Genomic DNA, 16,996 nt, shown 5'->3' with positions numbered 1-16,996 from the left:
ATGTTTAAGTTAGAATCCTAGAGAAGAGACTTTATGCTTCGTGCCTTTTGGTCAAAATTAAAGTTCTTAGATGGGAACAGCAGGAGAGTTTATTAATGTACATGCCCTCCACTCTGACGTACTTTTTGGTCTCATTTGCTTTATTGTGGCAATTCCTCGCTTTCTTGTACCAGTTACACATCATTGAAGTTGGTCAGCCAGCTGCAGGAAACCAGCCATTTGCTAAAAAAGCTGTGGATGTGTTCTTCCCACCAGAGGCCCAGACAGACTTTCCTGTTGCTATGCAGGTAAAGAGAGACTTATTTTGCTCTATTCTACTCACCAAATTATCGGTCACTCCTGAATGCTTCTCTCTCTTACTTTTTCCTCCTCAGATTGGTAGTAAGCATGGTGTAATATACTTGATCACAAAGTATGGTTACATTCACCTGTATGACCTGGAGTCTGGAGTGTGTATCTACATGAATCGAATCAGTGCTGAGACCATCTTTGTGACTGCTCCTCATGAAGCCACCTCAGGAATCATTGGTGTCAATAAGAAGGGACAGGTGAGAAGCAAACGGGCAGTAAATGCGTGCAGAACAAATTCAAATGAAAGTTGTTTTAAAATGTGTCATTTCTTATTTTTGTCCAGCTATGCTCGGCAGGCATTCTCAACAAATTGGACTGTTAACTGGACATGTTTTTCATTAGCTGCTTTTACTGCCCAGTACTTAATGATTACCTGTTCATTTCTTTATAGGTTTTGTCAGTATGTGTTGAAGAGGAGAACATTGTAAACTATGCCACCAACGTGCTGCAGAACCCTGATCTCGCCCTGAGGATGGCTGTCAGGTCGAACCTTGCTGGGGCGGAGGAGCTTTTTGCCAGGAAGTTCAACACACTATTTGCCCAGGGAAGTTATTCAGAGGCTGCAAAGGTTGCTGCATCTGCACCCAAGGTACGCCTGTCTCTGCTGCTGCTTTGTCATTCTCGCCTGTGCTCATATGTACCAGGTGTGGGTGAAAACTGGATGAGGAGTCTTGCATTTGCACAGAATCAAATACATTTTTCTGTAGATGATTTTAAAATGATGCCCATGACACACACTGTGATTCAGCGCTGAAAAATGAAACACAAAGAAGAATGCAGTGTATCATCATGTGAAAACTCAGCAATGAATATTAAACTCTGCTTCAAAACAATTTCACGGACTCAGTTTCATTTTTTTTCCTTCCTTTCTTTGATGTCTTTCCTCCCCTCAGGGTATCCTGCGAACAGCAGAAACCATTCGTAAGTTTCAGAGCGTCCCGGCCCAGCCGGGTCAGGCCTCTCCACTCCTGCAGTATTTTGGTATTCTTTTGGACCAAGGCCAGCTCAACAAGTTTGAGTCTTTGGAGCTGTGCAGGCCCGTCCTGCAACAGGGCCGCAAGCAACTACTAGAGAAATGGCTGAAGGAGGACAAGGTAGGACTAGAGGATTACAGCAACAGGATGCCTTGACCTGATTTGTAGATATTTTGACAACAGTGTAATTGAAGTACCTTAAGCTTTTCACCTCTTGTTTTGTAGCTGGAGTGCTCAGAGGAGCTGGGAGACCTGGTGAAGGCCTCCGACCCCACTCTCGCTCTTAGTGTGTACCTCAGAGCTAATGTCCCCAACAAAGTCATCCAGTGCTTTGCAGAGACTGGCCAATTCCAGAAGATAGTCTTGTATGCTAAAAAGGTAATCAGGAAGCTCGTTGTGTTTCCATTTCATTTCAGAATAATGCATGAAATACAGGAAAATGTTTATATTATCGGATTTATGCTTGAAAATGCAAAATCATTTTGAGAATAACAAGTAAAACTGCATTTTTATCCTCCTGCACTTGTTTAGGTGGGCTATACTCCAGACTGGGTGTTTCTGCTGAGGAATGTGATGCGTGTCAATCCAGACCAGGGTCTGCAGTTTGCTCAGATGCTGGTCCAGGATGAGGAGCCGCTGGCCAACATCAACCAGGTAAAGCAAACACAAACATGAAACATGTCTCTTTCACTGGACATATCCTGAAATGCATGTACCTGTTTACCCTTAAGCATGCACGCAAACACACAAAGTGCCCAGTGTGGGAGCCTACATCTGTGTTATTCCAGATGTGGCAGCAATGTCAGGAATTCACCGAGTCAGTCACCCACTCCTCCCTTTAAAGCCACATCATCACTCCGCTCTGTCCTAATCTCAAACAGAGAAGTGGAAGACTTTATGAAAAGTGACGGAGTTAAGATGACCTTCGCTTTTCAGATGTGAACTCCACAGATGTCCTTAAACATGAAAAGCTGAAACATCTGGCTCCGGGCCTGTGGTATTTAATAGGGTGCAACTCTTTCCTTTGCATGCTAACTCAAATCATGGTTCACTGATGGTTGGAAATGGGGAAAAAAAAACCTTACAATATTCTGATTATTTTGTTTTGACTGCTCTTTCTCTCATGATCTTTGGTAGATTGTGGATGTGTTTATGGAGGGCAGTCTGATCCAGCAGTGCACCTCCTTCCTGTTGGATGCCTTGAAGAATAACCGCCCAGCAGAAGGACACTTACAGACACGTCTGCTTGAGATGAACCTAATACACGCCCCCCAGGTGAACATTCAGACACTGCTGCGTACAAAAAGCAAACTTGGCTTTAATAATATTAAACACAATGTGTGTGCTCATGTGTGTGTATGCACTGTTTTAGGTAGCAGATGCAATCCTTGGGAACCAAATGTTCACGCACTATGACCGTGCCCATGTTGCTCAGCTGTGTGAGAAGGCAGGACTGCTTCAGAGAGCCCTTGAACATTACACTGACCTGTATGATATCAAACGAGCCGTGGTTCACACACATTTGCTCAACCCTGAGGTATGGTTGTAGAAGTGCAATCATGCTTGTGAATATGAATCTCTTGGGAACAGCTGCATTTTTTTCCTGAAATGGCTCCTTTTTTCCTCCCTGCTTAGCATATTGTTTCACTTTCTCCACATTTTTTTTTTTCTCCCATTTAGTGGCTGGTAAACTTTTTTGGCTCCTTGTCAGTCGAAGACTCTTTGGAGTGTTTAAGGGCCATGCTGTCGGCGAACATCAGGCAGAACCTGCAGCTGTGTGTCCAGGTAGCGTCTAAATATCACGAGCAGCTGGGAACTCAGGCATTAGTGGAGCTCTTTGAATCCTTCAAGAGTTATGAGGGTAGGTGCAGTGGTTTTTCCTCATTATTTGCAGGTTTTAATGAGTACTATATTAAGTTAACCGCTGTTTTGTTTTTCTCCTGCCATCTCTATATTCAAGGCTTGTTTACTTCCTCGGGTCGATTGTAAATTTCAGCCAAGAGCCCGACGTTCACTTTAAATACATCCAGGCTGCCTGTAAGACTGGCCAGATTAAAGAAGTGGAGAGAATCTGTAGAGAGAGCAACTGCTATGACCCGGAGAGGGTTAAAAACTTTCTGAAGGTACAAAGATCCCCTACCTTATTTCCATGATATACTTCCCACAGTTAATTCCTAACAAGTCTCATGTTTCTTCTGTTTCTAGGAAGCTAAGCTAACAGACCAGCTTCCTCTTATCATTGTGTGTGATCGCTTTGACTTTGTCCACGACCTGGTTCTCTACCTATACCGCAACAGTCTCCAGAAATACATTGAAATCTACGTACAGAAAGTAAGCTCTACAGCTGTGCAGACTTCATCCATAATCTGGTTAATACCTGGTTATCTTTATTCGAGCTGCATGATGCTTCTTTATTTTGAATTCTTCCCACTTCCTTTCAGGTGAACCCCAGTCGTTTACCAGTGGTGATAGGTGGCTTGTTGGATGTGGACTGTTCTGAGGATGTTATTAAGAACCTGATCATGGTGGTCAGAGGGCAGTTTTCCACTGATGAGCTGGTGGAAGAGGTAGAGAAAAGGAACAGGTAAGACTAAAGGGTAAAATGATTCACTATTTCCTGTCATCTCATGTAGCTGCTTCTGAAATTGCTTGGTATTTAATGCGAAAGCATCTTGCAGGTACAGAAACTGTTAAATCCAACTTGTGTAGGAATGTGTTTAAATGATAGATCAGCTTGCAAGGCATGTTTGTGGTTTGCCTGAACCACTTCATGCTGTATGTTTTACCCTCGAGTCACTGAGGTACGAGCGCAAATACTAACTTGAAAATTGTTTCTTTTCCAATAAAGCTCGAGGCGATCAAAAGTAATGAATTATAAGCAGCTTGTTAGACTTGATGTTAACTGATGCTTATAAATCATCACATATCCACAAACAGAAGTGAAATATATGCATATAAATATATAGGTGCTTGTGTTTGTGTGTTTGTGTTTTGCTCAGTACACGTTTGTCAGTTTCTGCACTTGAGTTGAAATTAATAGTTTAATTTTAACTCACAAGGTGCTTTTGGTGTTGATTCTGATGTGAGGTTCAGTATATTTCATGGATACCTCAGTGTTACTCATCAGGTTGGCTCATTTTGTTTAATGAAGCTGTGTGTGGTCCTCTTTGTTTCCAGTCCATATCAACAATTCTGAAAGTGAGAAATCCTAAAACATGAATGCTTTGGGAACTCATGAATGAATTGCCTTGACGAGTGGACAATGCTGCCATCTAGTTTTCTAGTTATGCATTACATTATAGGAAAAGCTACAGTGTAGCATTGTAACAGAAATGTAATTTTCACCAGTCCTTGCTATGAAATGAATCTTAAAGCTTCTTCTAAGTATTATCTAATGAAGCAGATATTAATGTGTCGTTTTCTTATCAGGTTGAAACTTCTGTTGCCATGGTTGGAGTCCCGCATCCATGAAGGATGTGAGGAGCAGCTACCCATAATGCCCTGGCCAAGATTTACATTGACAGCAACAACACGCCCGAGCGCTTCCTGAAGGAGAACCCTTTCTATGACAGCGCCGTGGTCGGACGCTACTGTGAGAAGAGAGACCCCCACCTGGCCTGTGTGGCTTATGAGAGAGGGCAGTGTGAGCTGGAGCTCATCAAAGTGTGTAGATCACATTGTTTGGCTTTATAGTCACCGTTTACATCATTATAATGAATGTGTTTTAAACACTTTATATTTGTTCATCTCAGGTGGCAATGAGAATTCATTATTTAAGAGTGAAGCTCGATATTTGGTGCGACGGAAAGATCCGGAGCTTTGGGCGACTGTGTTAGAGGAAAACAACCCTTACAGGAGGCAACTCATCGACCAGGTAAGGGTTCCTCCACCTCTGCTGGTGAGGCAGACCAGATATGAATGGTATTTTAATTTGTATTAATTTATTTTTCTTTACAATTATTTTTGATTTACCTCCTCTCAGGTGGTGCAGACAGCTTGTCGGAAACCCAGACCCAGAGGAGGTGTCAGTCCAGTTAAGGCCTTCATGACTGCAGACCTGCCCAATGAGCTGATTGAACTTCTGGAGAAGATTGTACTTGATAACTCAGTCTTCAGTGAACACAGGTGCTGCAGGCTCACACCTCATTCTGCGTCATGATTTACCCAGAGCAATTTTTCTATACAAGCCCTCTGTTTTTTTTTTTTTTTTCTGTTTTTTAAACCAGAAACCTGCAGAACTTGCTTATTTTGACAGCCATCAAGGCCGATCGCACTCGTGTGATGGAATACATTAACAGGCTAGACACTATGATGCTCCAGATATTGCAAACATCGCCATCAGCAATGAGCTCTTTGAAGAGGCGTTTGCCATTTCAAGAAGTTGATGTCAACACCTCAGCCATACAGGTAAAAACTGCAAAAACTGCACTGATGCTAGAGGTCCAAGTTACAGTAGGCTAAAGCTGCTAATCAGAGATTTTTCTATATCACATGTGATGTGAGTGTAAAAATTTGCATTAATGTGGTGCATCAGTATTCTCAGTTTAGTACAAATTTCCATTTTGACATTTTTGGCAGGGGATATTGATATTCCACCTGCCAGGGTGTCACTCGGCCTGTAAGAGCTGGGATAATCCCCAGCCTTCTGTTGCCAAAGTTGGAAAAAACATTTACTAAAATGAATGGATTATGGATGAACTGATATTTATCTTTCCTAAATCCAGGCATTAAAGGTACCTATGGATAAGCCTACTACCTAAACCGATTAAAATCACTTGCCAGTGATGATTATGAGGATTCTCATCCTGTATTGCAGGTTGCACCAGTGCCTCTTAATCACTGTTCAGTGAATTTGACTTCTACTTAATGGTGAAAATTAACTGCAAATCAGAACCTTAAAAACTTTTAATCCCACTATTTTATCTCATTTTATCTTATTTTGGCCATCTCTTACCTTACCTCTTATCTAGGTGCTGATCGAGCACATAGGAAACTTGGATCGTGCCTATGAGTTTGCTGAGCGCTGTAATGAGCCTGCAGTGTGGAGCCAGTTAGCACGAGCTCAGCTGCACAAGACCTGGTCAAGGAAGCCATTGATTCGTACATCAAAGCCGTTGACCCGTCGGCGTACATGGAGGTGGTCAACGCGGCCAGCAAGAACAGTACGTTCTTGGTTTACTGTAAAATATGCTTATGCTGATCATCAGCCTTTGATGGAAGTTGATCTTTAATGTATTGCTGTTTCTAGATAACTGGGAGGACTTGGTGAAGTTTCTACAGATGGCTCGAAAGAAAGCCAGAGAGTCTTACGTGGAGACTGAGCTGATCTTTGCTTTAGCTAAAACTAACGTCTGGCTGAGCTGAAGAATTTGTCAGTGGCCCCAACAATGCTCACATACAGCAGGAAAAAATATATATATATATAAAGTTGCAGCTGTAGTGTTAAAAGTTTGTGTAGCTTCAGAGTTGCGAATGTCGTTTTGGTTCTTTGCCAGAACTTACTGTTAACTGCATATTTATCATTTAATCTCTCCCTGTTCAGGTGGGCGATAGATGCTACGAGGAGGGTATGTACGAAGCAGCCAAACTTTTGTATAACAATGTGTCCAATTTTGCTCGACTTGCATCCACATTAGTACACCTGGGAGAGTACCAGGCAGCTGTGGACAGCGCCAGGAAAGCCAACAGCACACGGACATGGAAGGAGGTAACTGTCACAACAACATCTCTGCTCACCAACCTTTGGCAGTGAAATGCTGTGACTTTTTCATCATATAAAGCTATTACATCTATTATTAGACTTAATATAATTTTGATATTCTGGGATGAATTAGCGCCTTCTAACTGGTTTAAACTGAAGTAAAATTTTGAGCACACACTGTTTAAAAAAAAAAAAAAAAAAAAAAAAAAAAAAAAAAAAAAAAAAAAGCCATTCGCATGTGTCAACATACAGATGAACAAAACACACATAACACGCAACAAAATGCATAGTGTGACTCACCAAGTTTTGATATTTTTTGTGCATGCAAGATGGGGATGGAGTGATAAAGTTTAAATATTTTCTTGCTGTAGTTCCATAAAAGCAACAGCAAGAAAATATTTGACACCTTTTAATTCAGACAAACTGATTTTAGTAAACTCACTTTCTTCATGTAAGACAGACTCACACGTAACATTTACTTTGTGCGATGCAAAGTGCTCGGCTCTATCACTGTCAGCATGAATTTTATAAGTGGACCTCCTTTTATCACTCTCCAGTTTCATGTGTTTATTTTTTCATCAGGTGTGTTTTGCATGTGTGGATGGCGAGGAGTTTCGTCTGGCACAAATCTGCGGCCTTCACATCGTGATCCACGCTGATGAGCTGGAGGACCTTATCAGCTACTACCAGGACCGCGGGTACTTTGAGGAACTCATTGCTCTTCTGGAGGCCGCGCTGGGTCTGGAAAGGGCCCATATGGGCATGTTCACTGAGCTTGCCATCCTCTACTCAAAGTTCAAACCTCAGAAGATGAGGGAGCACCTGGAGCTCTTTTGGTCCCGAGTCAACATCCCAAAGGTAGTGTTTCTGTTCCCGTCTGTGCCTTTGTCTGTTTCAGATCTGTTCTTTGTTTTGTCAGTTCAAAGAGGTTGCTCATGTGCCATGAAATCCTTTTGATTTATTACTCAGCAAACATCTCTCCTTTTCATGGTGCTGATGAGAAGCAAAGTGCAGAGAAGATTAATTGAATTGTTTTTCTATCTTTTGCAGCTGGTTTACTGACGTATTTCTGGTGACTTGCAGTAATTAAACTTTCATTTACTTGCTTTATGCAACTGTGTGTCATCTTGCTCTCCACCAACCTTTTTAAAAACCTCAAATATCTGCTGTAAAGAAGGTGGAAAAAAGGTTTCTGCCGTTTTTTTTTTTTTTTTTTTTTTTTTCTTCTAAGAGTTTTTAAGATGTTTGAAAGCTTGCAGATGAAAACATGAAAATATTAATTTGATATTTCAAATGTTACTTAAAGATGCACATTAATGTACATTAATATATCTATATTTTAATTGGTCTCAAATAATTATGATTTTGATGTGACTGACTTTCTTTAGATTGTCATAATGTCAGCTGATCGGTCCAATTTGGTGCAATCTGCCTCACAAACAGACTGAAGATCACATAAAACATAAGTCATCCATTTGATGTCAGTCTTTCAAAGCTTGAAGACATTTTACTTCAGAGGTATCAGATCTATTAGACTAGTCAAACAAGTCTGACGGTAACGAGTGTTTTCTGTGTTTACCAGGTCCTTCGTGCCGCAGAGCAGTCTCATTTATGGGGAGAGCTGGTTTTCCTTTACGATAAATACGAGGAGTACGACAATGCCGTCATCACTATGATGACTCATCTGACTGACGCATGGAAAGAAGGACTGTTCAAAGATATTATTGCTAAGGTAAACACAGCTATTTTTAAACATTTATTACCTTTTGTAAACATCTTAAATTTTAATCGTGTATGTTTGTTTTCTTTCTCCTTTAGGTTGCCAATGTGGAGTTGTACTATAAATCGCTTTCCTTCTACCTGGAATACAAACCCCTCCTACTGAATGACCTGCTGACCATTTTGTCTCCTCGCTTGGACCACAGCCGAGCTGTCAACTTTTTTAGCAAGGTAGCAAGCAGCATGGGCAACATATTTGAAATAAAATCAATTTTTCTAAATAAACTGTACCTGTTGCTCATGTGATGTGACGTGGGTTGTTTTTTTCAATCAGATGAACCAGCTGAAGTTGGTCAAGCCTTACTTGAGGTCTGTGCAGAATCACAACAACAAGTCCGTCAATGAAGCTCTTAACAACCTGCTGACAGAGGAGGAAGACTACCAGGTCTGTCAGTCCATGCTGTGACTTGTATTGATTACAGCAAATGATGCAAAACACAAGGGGTTCAAACATGTGACCTATTTGTTGCTGTTTTATTGTTGCTTTAACTTTGTTTCAAGTAACATGGGCAATAATTTGCTTCTGTTGATCTAGTACCACATCATTTTTCCAAAAAACTTATTTTCATCAGATTTGTAGGTGTGCTTGTGGTCGTATTTTGTTAGATCTTTGTAAAAGTGTTGATATTTTTGGCACCTTTTGAAAAAGTAATTTGTATACTGAAGGCATCCAGCTTTTGGTCTCACTATTACCTGGTTTCCACTTATGTGGTGGTCTGAGAACCAGCCCACATTTAAACTAGTATGGGAACCAAATATTTCATAGTTAAAGGAAGAGTAGTATCTGTGGAAAGAAAACCATAAAGACAGAATCTGTGGGCTGAACTTCTTGCGATGGTTCCTGTCATAGCTATTGATATCAGTGGGTCTGATTTTAGGCCTACTGTAGCCATTTTGTCCTGCAGTGATGGTGCCTGCTTTCTCACACCAGCACCAGTCTTTTTATGTTGAAATCTATGGAGCAGGTTATAGAGTGAGCACAAGCACTGTGTCGGTGTAAATGGGTACAGGAAGCAGCATCCAGGATCCTGCTACCTCTGGCTCTCAAATGCAATGCATTTCTCTGTGTGTCATCCACAGGGTCTCAGAGCCTCCATTGATGCTTATGACAACTTTGACACCATCGGGCTGGCTCAGAGGTTAGAAAAACACGAACTGATTGAGTTCAGGCGTATTGCTGCTTATCTGTACAAGGGCAACAACCGCTGGAGACAGAGTGTGGAGCTCTGCAAGAAGGACAAACTATACAAGGTAAAAAAATGAATAAACAAGGAACAGAAAAGCACTTACAAATGCAGAACATTTTTTTAAGTGTTCCTCGGTGTTCCCATAGGTGGCAGTGTTTGTTTACTTAACATTTAAATGGCTTCTCTTTACAGAAATGATTCTCTTTGGATCATTTCCCACACTTGTACATAAAAGCTTTTATCTTTCTCTGGGTCAGTCATTTAAATCACATATTCTATATTTTTGTCCTTCCCAGGATGCCATGCTGTATGCTGCAGAGTCTAAGGATGCTGAGCTGGCAGAGACATTACTTCAGTGGTTCCTAGAGGAGGGCAGGAAGGAGTGCTTCGCCGCCTGCCTGTTTGCCTCCTATGATCTCCTGCACCCTGACGTGGTGCTGGAGCTGGCCTGGAGGCACAACATAATGGACTTTGCCATGCCGTACTTTATCCAGGTCATGAGAGAGTATCTCACAAAGGTTAGTACTGAAAATCAATACCAAGAGTTTGTTTGATGTCAGCTTTACCACTAAAATAGATTTCATTATTGTGATTTTTAGAGGAATATGTGGCATTTTTGCTTTGCACTAAACTGTCGTTACCTACATTGTTCATTTACTTGTAATCTATGTTTGAGGTTTTTGAGAAACGAGTCAAACACATGTGCTGAGCCAAGAAGGCCTTCTTCAGTAATGATATTTAAAGGGACAGTTCACACCAAAATCAAATATACAGTTGTTTTTTTCCCCTCTGGCCTATAGTGCTGTTTGCCCATCTAGATTATGTTGGTTTAAGGAACTGTTTTCTTTCCTCTTGACAGCAGCAGGTGTAGTTTGTTAGAAGATATTTCCTATACAAAACAACCAGGTTTGTGGATTTATTTTGTGTAACTAGGTTATCACTTCTGGGGAAAGGTGTTAATGCTGAGTTTGTCACATGTATTTTTTTTTGGGGGGGGGGGGGGCATTTAAAGCATCAGAAGGCAAGTGTCATTTAGTTATGTTACACTGAAGCCTTCAAGCAAAGATATCACTACAGCTTGTATTTCCAAAACTGCACAACATCCATCAAAATTATCTAGGTGAATAAAAAAAATCACTACAAGTCAGAGTGAAAACATGTATATTTCATAATGACTGTTCCTTTAAGTGTATTTACCAGTGCTACCTGGAGATATGTGAGGTCATTTGAGGTCATCTCTTTGGGTTCTTTTCCAGGTTGATGAGTTTGCAGCGAAGGTGATGGTCTCTGGCCCCCTTTTTTTTTTAATAAAATTTCTCTTGTGTGTTCTGTCTGTATTTGTCATAACTTAACTTTTAGGTTTCTGCTGTAGGAACCTAGCATGGACTGTAGAGTTTGGCCTAAATAGGTCTGGTCCTGGTGAACTGTTATAGTAGTGTGCAGGCTTTTGTTCCACTTGCACCAATACATGCTCAGATTAAGCAGTTCCTAAATTCTCCCCCCGGGGGTTCAAATTTTTCCTTTTTTTTTTTTTCTCTTTCATATGCATATATAAAAATACATATAAAAGTTAAAAAGACATGTTGGTACTGCCATCTATTGATTTGCAGTGCAAACAAGAAAAACATCAGGCTAAATGTGACAGTAGTATATAGCTTAATGTAATATGTATTTAAGCCCTTAACTTGAGAGTATTTTGTGACATTTCTGCCTAACAGCTGCACAGTTGTGAGGCCAAAAGGAATAACCCCAGCCTCTAACTCTAACTCTACTGGATAGAGTTAAAAGTTTTAAAAGAGGAACTATATCTTCTGCCTCTTAAGTTAAATTGCAGATGCTTTTGGGTAAATATGTTACAGTAAAGGGGGTTTGCCAGGTTAGAATGTGTTCTCTTATGAACCCTTTGGTGCCAGCTTTCTTTTGACTGACGGTTGAAAAGAGTTAAAGATTTTACTACAAGAAGGTAAATGTGGTCTTAACAAAAAGCTCTGGAGCCAAAGCCTGTGCACTTTTTTTTTTTTCTTTAGGACTAGGATTAACCTGTCCTGGCCTAACAGATACCTCTTACATTCTAACTTTTCTCTGTCTTGGGGCTGCATCTCGTGTTAAGTGGCATTTTTAAGGTCTTGAAACACTGATCTTTCCATCTGATGGAGGCATTTATGAAAACCCAGAAAAGAAAAGTACAGAAAACAAGCTGCTTTAGACTTTCTAGATGCACCCCCATGTTTCTAACTAAAGGTCACTATGTATTACTACGTTGCTGTTGAAAGTAGTGCAGGGCTGCAAACACTAACCTCAAAGGTAATGTTGTGCCCTTTCCTGTGTCTTTGTGGAAGTCTTTTTGAGTTGGTTTCAGGTTTTCAGTTTAGATTGATTAGTTGTTACTGGTCAAACAGGTTGTGATGGAATGTTTCATTGGTGCTATGTTCTCTACTTCCTTGACTAAACTTGTTTGTTTTAATCTTTGTAGTTATGACTCAACATGAGCTTACATTATAAACCTTCAGTATTCAGCCTTCTCCTGTTAAAGCACAGTGCCTGATTACTTCTTTGCACTTAGGAATTAGGATTAGTGCTGCAAACAGTTCACAATTATGTGTGGCAAGGATGAGCTTGACCTGTGAGCTTCTAGCTTGATTTTTAGGCCAGCAAAGGGAAAAAATGCTGTCAGGAGTGTCTGCGGTCATGGTGCATGTTGAAGTTGTGATTGCCACTTTGGTATCTAGGAGGGTGCTGGTTAGCTGCTGCTCTACTATTAAAAAAAAATATTTCTTTAACCTTGAACCTTCTTTTAAAGGGTCAATTTTACACAAGTCACTAAAATAAAATCTCCCTGCTGGTTTCTGGCTGTGATGTAATTTTGGATTTGTTGCTACTCTGTCAGATTGGTGTTAATCTGCCTTTCTTCCTGGTGCCCAAAGCACTTAGCTTTTAGAACATTAACGCCTTTCCAAATATGATGTCATTGTTCATCTCTTGTTTTCTGGAATTAATAATACACGGGCCTTGTTAAGATGTTTTTTCTTAAGGCAAATTATTTACTTCAGAATATAAATGGTAACAGGTGTGAATCGCTGATCATAATTAAGGATATTATATCCAGATAGACAATGATTTTGAGTTGTTTTAATGTCAGTATTTAAAGCTCTGAGCAGGATCTGTTGGATTGAGGTGATGGTAGGAGTGTCAGAAGTGTGTGTCAATCTTCTGATGTGACAGTAGGTTTAAATTGTTTTATTTTATGTGATTTTTGGTAATCTGACCCTTAATTTTTCACTTAACAGCTTTATTAGAAATTCTCACCAAACCTGCATGGCATCTTTTCTTACCTCAGCTACACTGTGAAGTGTTGACTGTAGTTTTGTCTTTCACAAATGAAGATGATAAATCTTCTTTAATTGTTTTGTGTTTGTCAGTATTTATTTAGTTGATGTGGAATAAAAGCTTTAGTGTATTTTTACAACTTAGGCGTTTGAGTTTATGTTGTCATTTTCAAAGTAAGATGCATGAACTGACTTTTTTTAAACAGTGCTCTTGTGAGTGATGTCTGATCGCTCGTCTCTTCTTTGTTGCCCTCAGGTGGACAAACTGGAAGAGGCAGAAAGCCAAAGGAAAACTGAAGAGGAGGTGACGGAGCCTCAGCCGATGGTGTTTGGTATGTTTACAGGCACAGCGACTCACTGAGGGATGAATGTCGTTGTTCCTGAATGAAGTAAATACATTTTTATTTAATAATTGGACTAACAATTGTACTATTCTTATTTTTCTATAAAATGTGTATTTCCAGTGATATTTCTGTTGGTTTCTATGCCAGTTATTCATCACAGCATCTAACTGATTTTAGTGAAATAAATTTAGTTTCACTCAATATTTTTACCCCTGTCAAACCTCCCCTACCTGCAGTGTCCCCTTCAGTTTGAGAACAGTTGATTTGTTCTGATAGGCCCAGTCAAAGTCTACCCCCCCCACAGACCTCACATCCACTGTAGCCCTGTGTTTAGTGCCAAAGTGTGAGGTAATTCACTTATGCAAGGTCTGCATCAGTGAAGACTAAAAGAAAGTGTAAATAAAGGGCTCCAAGAGTCTGCATAAAGCCTTTGTGTGCTTGATAATTTGGCTGCCTGAAGCTGTCATGGACTTTGTGTGAATGTGTGTCAAAGTCTACAAGACTGTGAGTGTGGACGTTGGGGTTGAGCTGTACTTTACAATGATATAATCTATCTGATTAGTTTACCCATAATAACTGGGCACACTTGTTTTCTGTTATTGTTTGAAACCAGCAGCTGTTGCTATATAATTTCTGTAGGCTGAGCTTCACACCGCCAAAAGAATTACAGGTTCATTGAGCAGCACATGAAGAAAACCCAAGTGGAAAATAACCCATAGATTTTGATTATAAAACAACTTTGTTCATTGAACAAAACAGCGCAGCAATGTGTATTTTCTTGTAAAGAGATAAAAATTTGACCCTGTCTGTGTTTGTTTTTTTGTGTGATCAGGTCAGCAGCTGATGTTGACTGCCTCTCCTTCTCCAGTGGCTCCCCAGCCAGCGTACCCAGGCTACGGGTACCCCGCTGCCACCGCCAACGCTGGCTACCCCGCTCAGCCCGCTTATGGCTTCAGCATGTAGACCCCCCCCCCCCCCAAACTCCTCCTCCTCTTTCACTACTCTCCCCTCACACATTCACACACCGTGAACCACACTGCTGCTCTGGGTTTCAAGCGGCTAACTGGCGGCGGAGAGCCTCTTGAAATTTCACTGGGCCTTCATTTCCCAGTGAGACTCCACTTGAATTCACTGAAACTGCAATAGAAACTTTGTCTCTAGTTTTTCCACACCCAGTTTAGAAGGGTGGCACCAAGTCTGTTGGACCCTCCCCGTTGTCTTTTTCACTTGGACATTATAACTGCATCGCAGATCTACATGGCATGAAGTCACCTCTCAGCTCCTAGAGGTATTAACATACTGAAGATAACATTAGTTGCACCAAACCACTCTGTCCTGTTGCTGTTCCATGTAGACTTTATTAACCATAGAGCAGCTTTTTCTTTTCTTTTCTTTTTAATTTTCATTTTAGCACTGAAGAAGAGACTTTACTGTGGAGTGCAGGGGTACCTGTTTATGTGACTCCCCCTTACTCCTAAAGCACTGTTACAGCCTTACATATTCTGACGAGGCGACAAAATGGGCTCATTTGTTCATGTTTAATTTTGCAACTGTCTCATGCTCTGATTAGAAAGACAGTTTACTGTGCAATAGCTTTGTTTGTCCTTTCACAACAGGTACAAATTGTTTGTTTACGGACTGAGAACACTTATGAGGTTACAGTCGCCGTGTGCATACGTGTGTGGGAGTATGCATGTAGCCTCTAAAGCCTTCGTGGGAGACGTCACCAAAACCAAGACACACCCAATGAAATCTCCACTCCCTTGCAGCTGCAAACCTTTTGGTTGGTCAGAGCGGTTGATCTCATTAGTTGACTTTTTGGACACTCAGTGGATATCTGGAGTTCTGGGAATGGTTGTGACAGAAAGCAGGTGAAAATGGAAGAGTGTTCTATGGTGTAGACTGTGCATGTGCTGCCAAACTATAATGCTGCAACCAGGAGCACAATTTTCATGTTACACTCAAGTATATGAAGTATTACTAATGTTGAGTTAAAAAAAAACAAACAAAAAAAACTAAGTGATGTATGACGAAATGTTCTCATTCAGCTAACAGAAAAAAAAAAAAGCGATGACGCTCCAGCACACTCGAGGAGATGAAAACACAGGGGAACATTAGCTCACATCCTGGTGCCAGTTCGTTCAAGTATCATTATTGTACCGAAAACAGTGTATAATTTAAATATATTGAAATACCTAACTAATCAAAGAAGTATTATGGAATATGTATTGTCTATAGTGTATTGTTGTAGTCTTAAGAAGCATAATGGAGTTTTGTAAGAAAAGGATGAAATGCAAAAACAGCAGGTGAATAAACAGAAAATTCTTGAGGTAAGGCTGCTCAAAGTGGTAACACGAGTTATTCTGAGTTTATTTGTCGTGCTGTCCGACCGTCCCGCGTGATGAGGCGGAGCTCTGTTCCATCGTGGTCTCAGCACTGGATCTGTCAAAGCGAAGCGCAAAGAATCTGAGCTGCACACCAGGTACTCATTTTATCAACACAAGTCATGCATATGGAAAGTGGAATAAAGTTTACACGCAGTGTGTTTGTGCTCTTTTTTTTTTACACCAGTAGACAAATTTAAAAGTTCTATACAGCATCATGCAGATAATATACTAAATTAAACTAGGTGTGGGAAAACAGATAAATTAAAAATAAGAGCTAGACTAAGAGGGGGGAAAAGTGGACTTAAAGAAGTAAAATGCATAAAAATAAAGTGGAAATATTTTCACTTCTAGTCAACACAGCAAGCCTGCAGAGACATTGGTCTTTATCTATTTTGAACTGCTAAAATCTTGCTCCTGACAAACCACAATTTTATTTAAAAAAAAAAAAAAAAAACCGCTCAAATCATCTTTAAACAAAAACTAGAATGAGTGAACCCACAGTAAAAGATCCTTTCAACAAAACTGATTTAAAAACGAAAAATATATTAATGGAAAATATAAAACTGATAACGAAAACTGACAACGATCTACTCTGGAGGGTTTTTCTCTGCTTTCCCGAGGTAGGTGTGGAGTTTCACAGCTTTAAATATGGTTTACAGCCGCTTTCTGCTGCGCTCTAATTTCCATCCTCCGTTGGACTCTGACATTTTGGTAACCGGGCTGTCATTATCTGATTGATGGTTTCTGCCTGTGCGAGCTGCAGCCTCTTTGTTTGGAGTGGGTGTGGTTCGACTGTCTGAACCTGTAACTAGCTGGCGCTGTTAAAAATGCATAACGTTATGACAGCAGACAATTTAACAACAAAGAAATCACTCATTTGGGTTTGTTTGTTTTTTCCCCCTCGCTCAGCTGTAGCCATGTCAGAGAGAAACGGTGAGGAGACAGGA

At 40.5% G+C, this 16,996-nt stretch overlaps 1 protein-coding gene across 1 annotated transcript in view; it reads left to right on the top strand.

Moving 5' to 3' along the window:
* cltcl1 (clathrin, heavy chain-like 1) overlaps positions 1-15,730 on the top strand; it is a 28,320-nt gene extending 12,590 nt beyond the window's left edge. The window contains 32 exon segments of the mRNA XM_030737204.1: positions 174-287; positions 375-548; positions 743-940; positions 1,245-1,445; positions 1,551-1,703; positions 1,857-1,979; positions 2,463-2,600; positions 2,698-2,862; positions 3,006-3,190; positions 3,286-3,448; positions 3,531-3,656; positions 3,767-3,909; positions 4,755-4,807; positions 4,810-4,992; positions 5,081-5,199; positions 5,308-5,450; positions 5,552-5,628; positions 5,631-5,694; positions 5,696-5,732; positions 6,296-6,398; positions 6,401-6,487; positions 6,574-6,685; positions 6,687-6,726; positions 6,865-7,032; positions 7,609-7,884; positions 8,609-8,758; positions 8,845-8,976; positions 9,080-9,190; positions 9,886-10,056; positions 10,289-10,510; positions 13,575-13,650; positions 14,495-15,730. Of these exon segments, the coding sequence (XP_030593064.1) occupies positions 174-287; positions 375-548; positions 743-940; positions 1,245-1,445; positions 1,551-1,703; positions 1,857-1,979; positions 2,463-2,600; positions 2,698-2,862; positions 3,006-3,190; positions 3,286-3,448; positions 3,531-3,656; positions 3,767-3,909; positions 4,755-4,807; positions 4,810-4,992; positions 5,081-5,199; positions 5,308-5,450; positions 5,552-5,628; positions 5,631-5,694; positions 5,696-5,732; positions 6,296-6,398; positions 6,401-6,487; positions 6,574-6,685; positions 6,687-6,726; positions 6,865-7,032; positions 7,609-7,884; positions 8,609-8,758; positions 8,845-8,976; positions 9,080-9,190; positions 9,886-10,056; positions 10,289-10,510; positions 13,575-13,650; positions 14,495-14,625 (4,338 nt within the window). The 3' untranslated portion in view covers positions 14,626-15,730.
* Positions 15,731-16,996: the final 1,266 nt, after the last annotated feature.

Source organism: Archocentrus centrarchus, chromosome 9, assembly GCF_007364275.1.
Source record: "Archocentrus centrarchus isolate MPI-CPG fArcCen1 chromosome 9, fArcCen1, whole genome shotgun sequence".
NCBI classification, from domain to species: Eukaryota; Metazoa; Chordata; class Actinopteri; order Cichliformes; family Cichlidae; genus Archocentrus; species Archocentrus centrarchus.
Note: the sequence above shows the minus strand (reverse complement) of the source record. Positions and strands in the feature narration are given on the sequence as shown.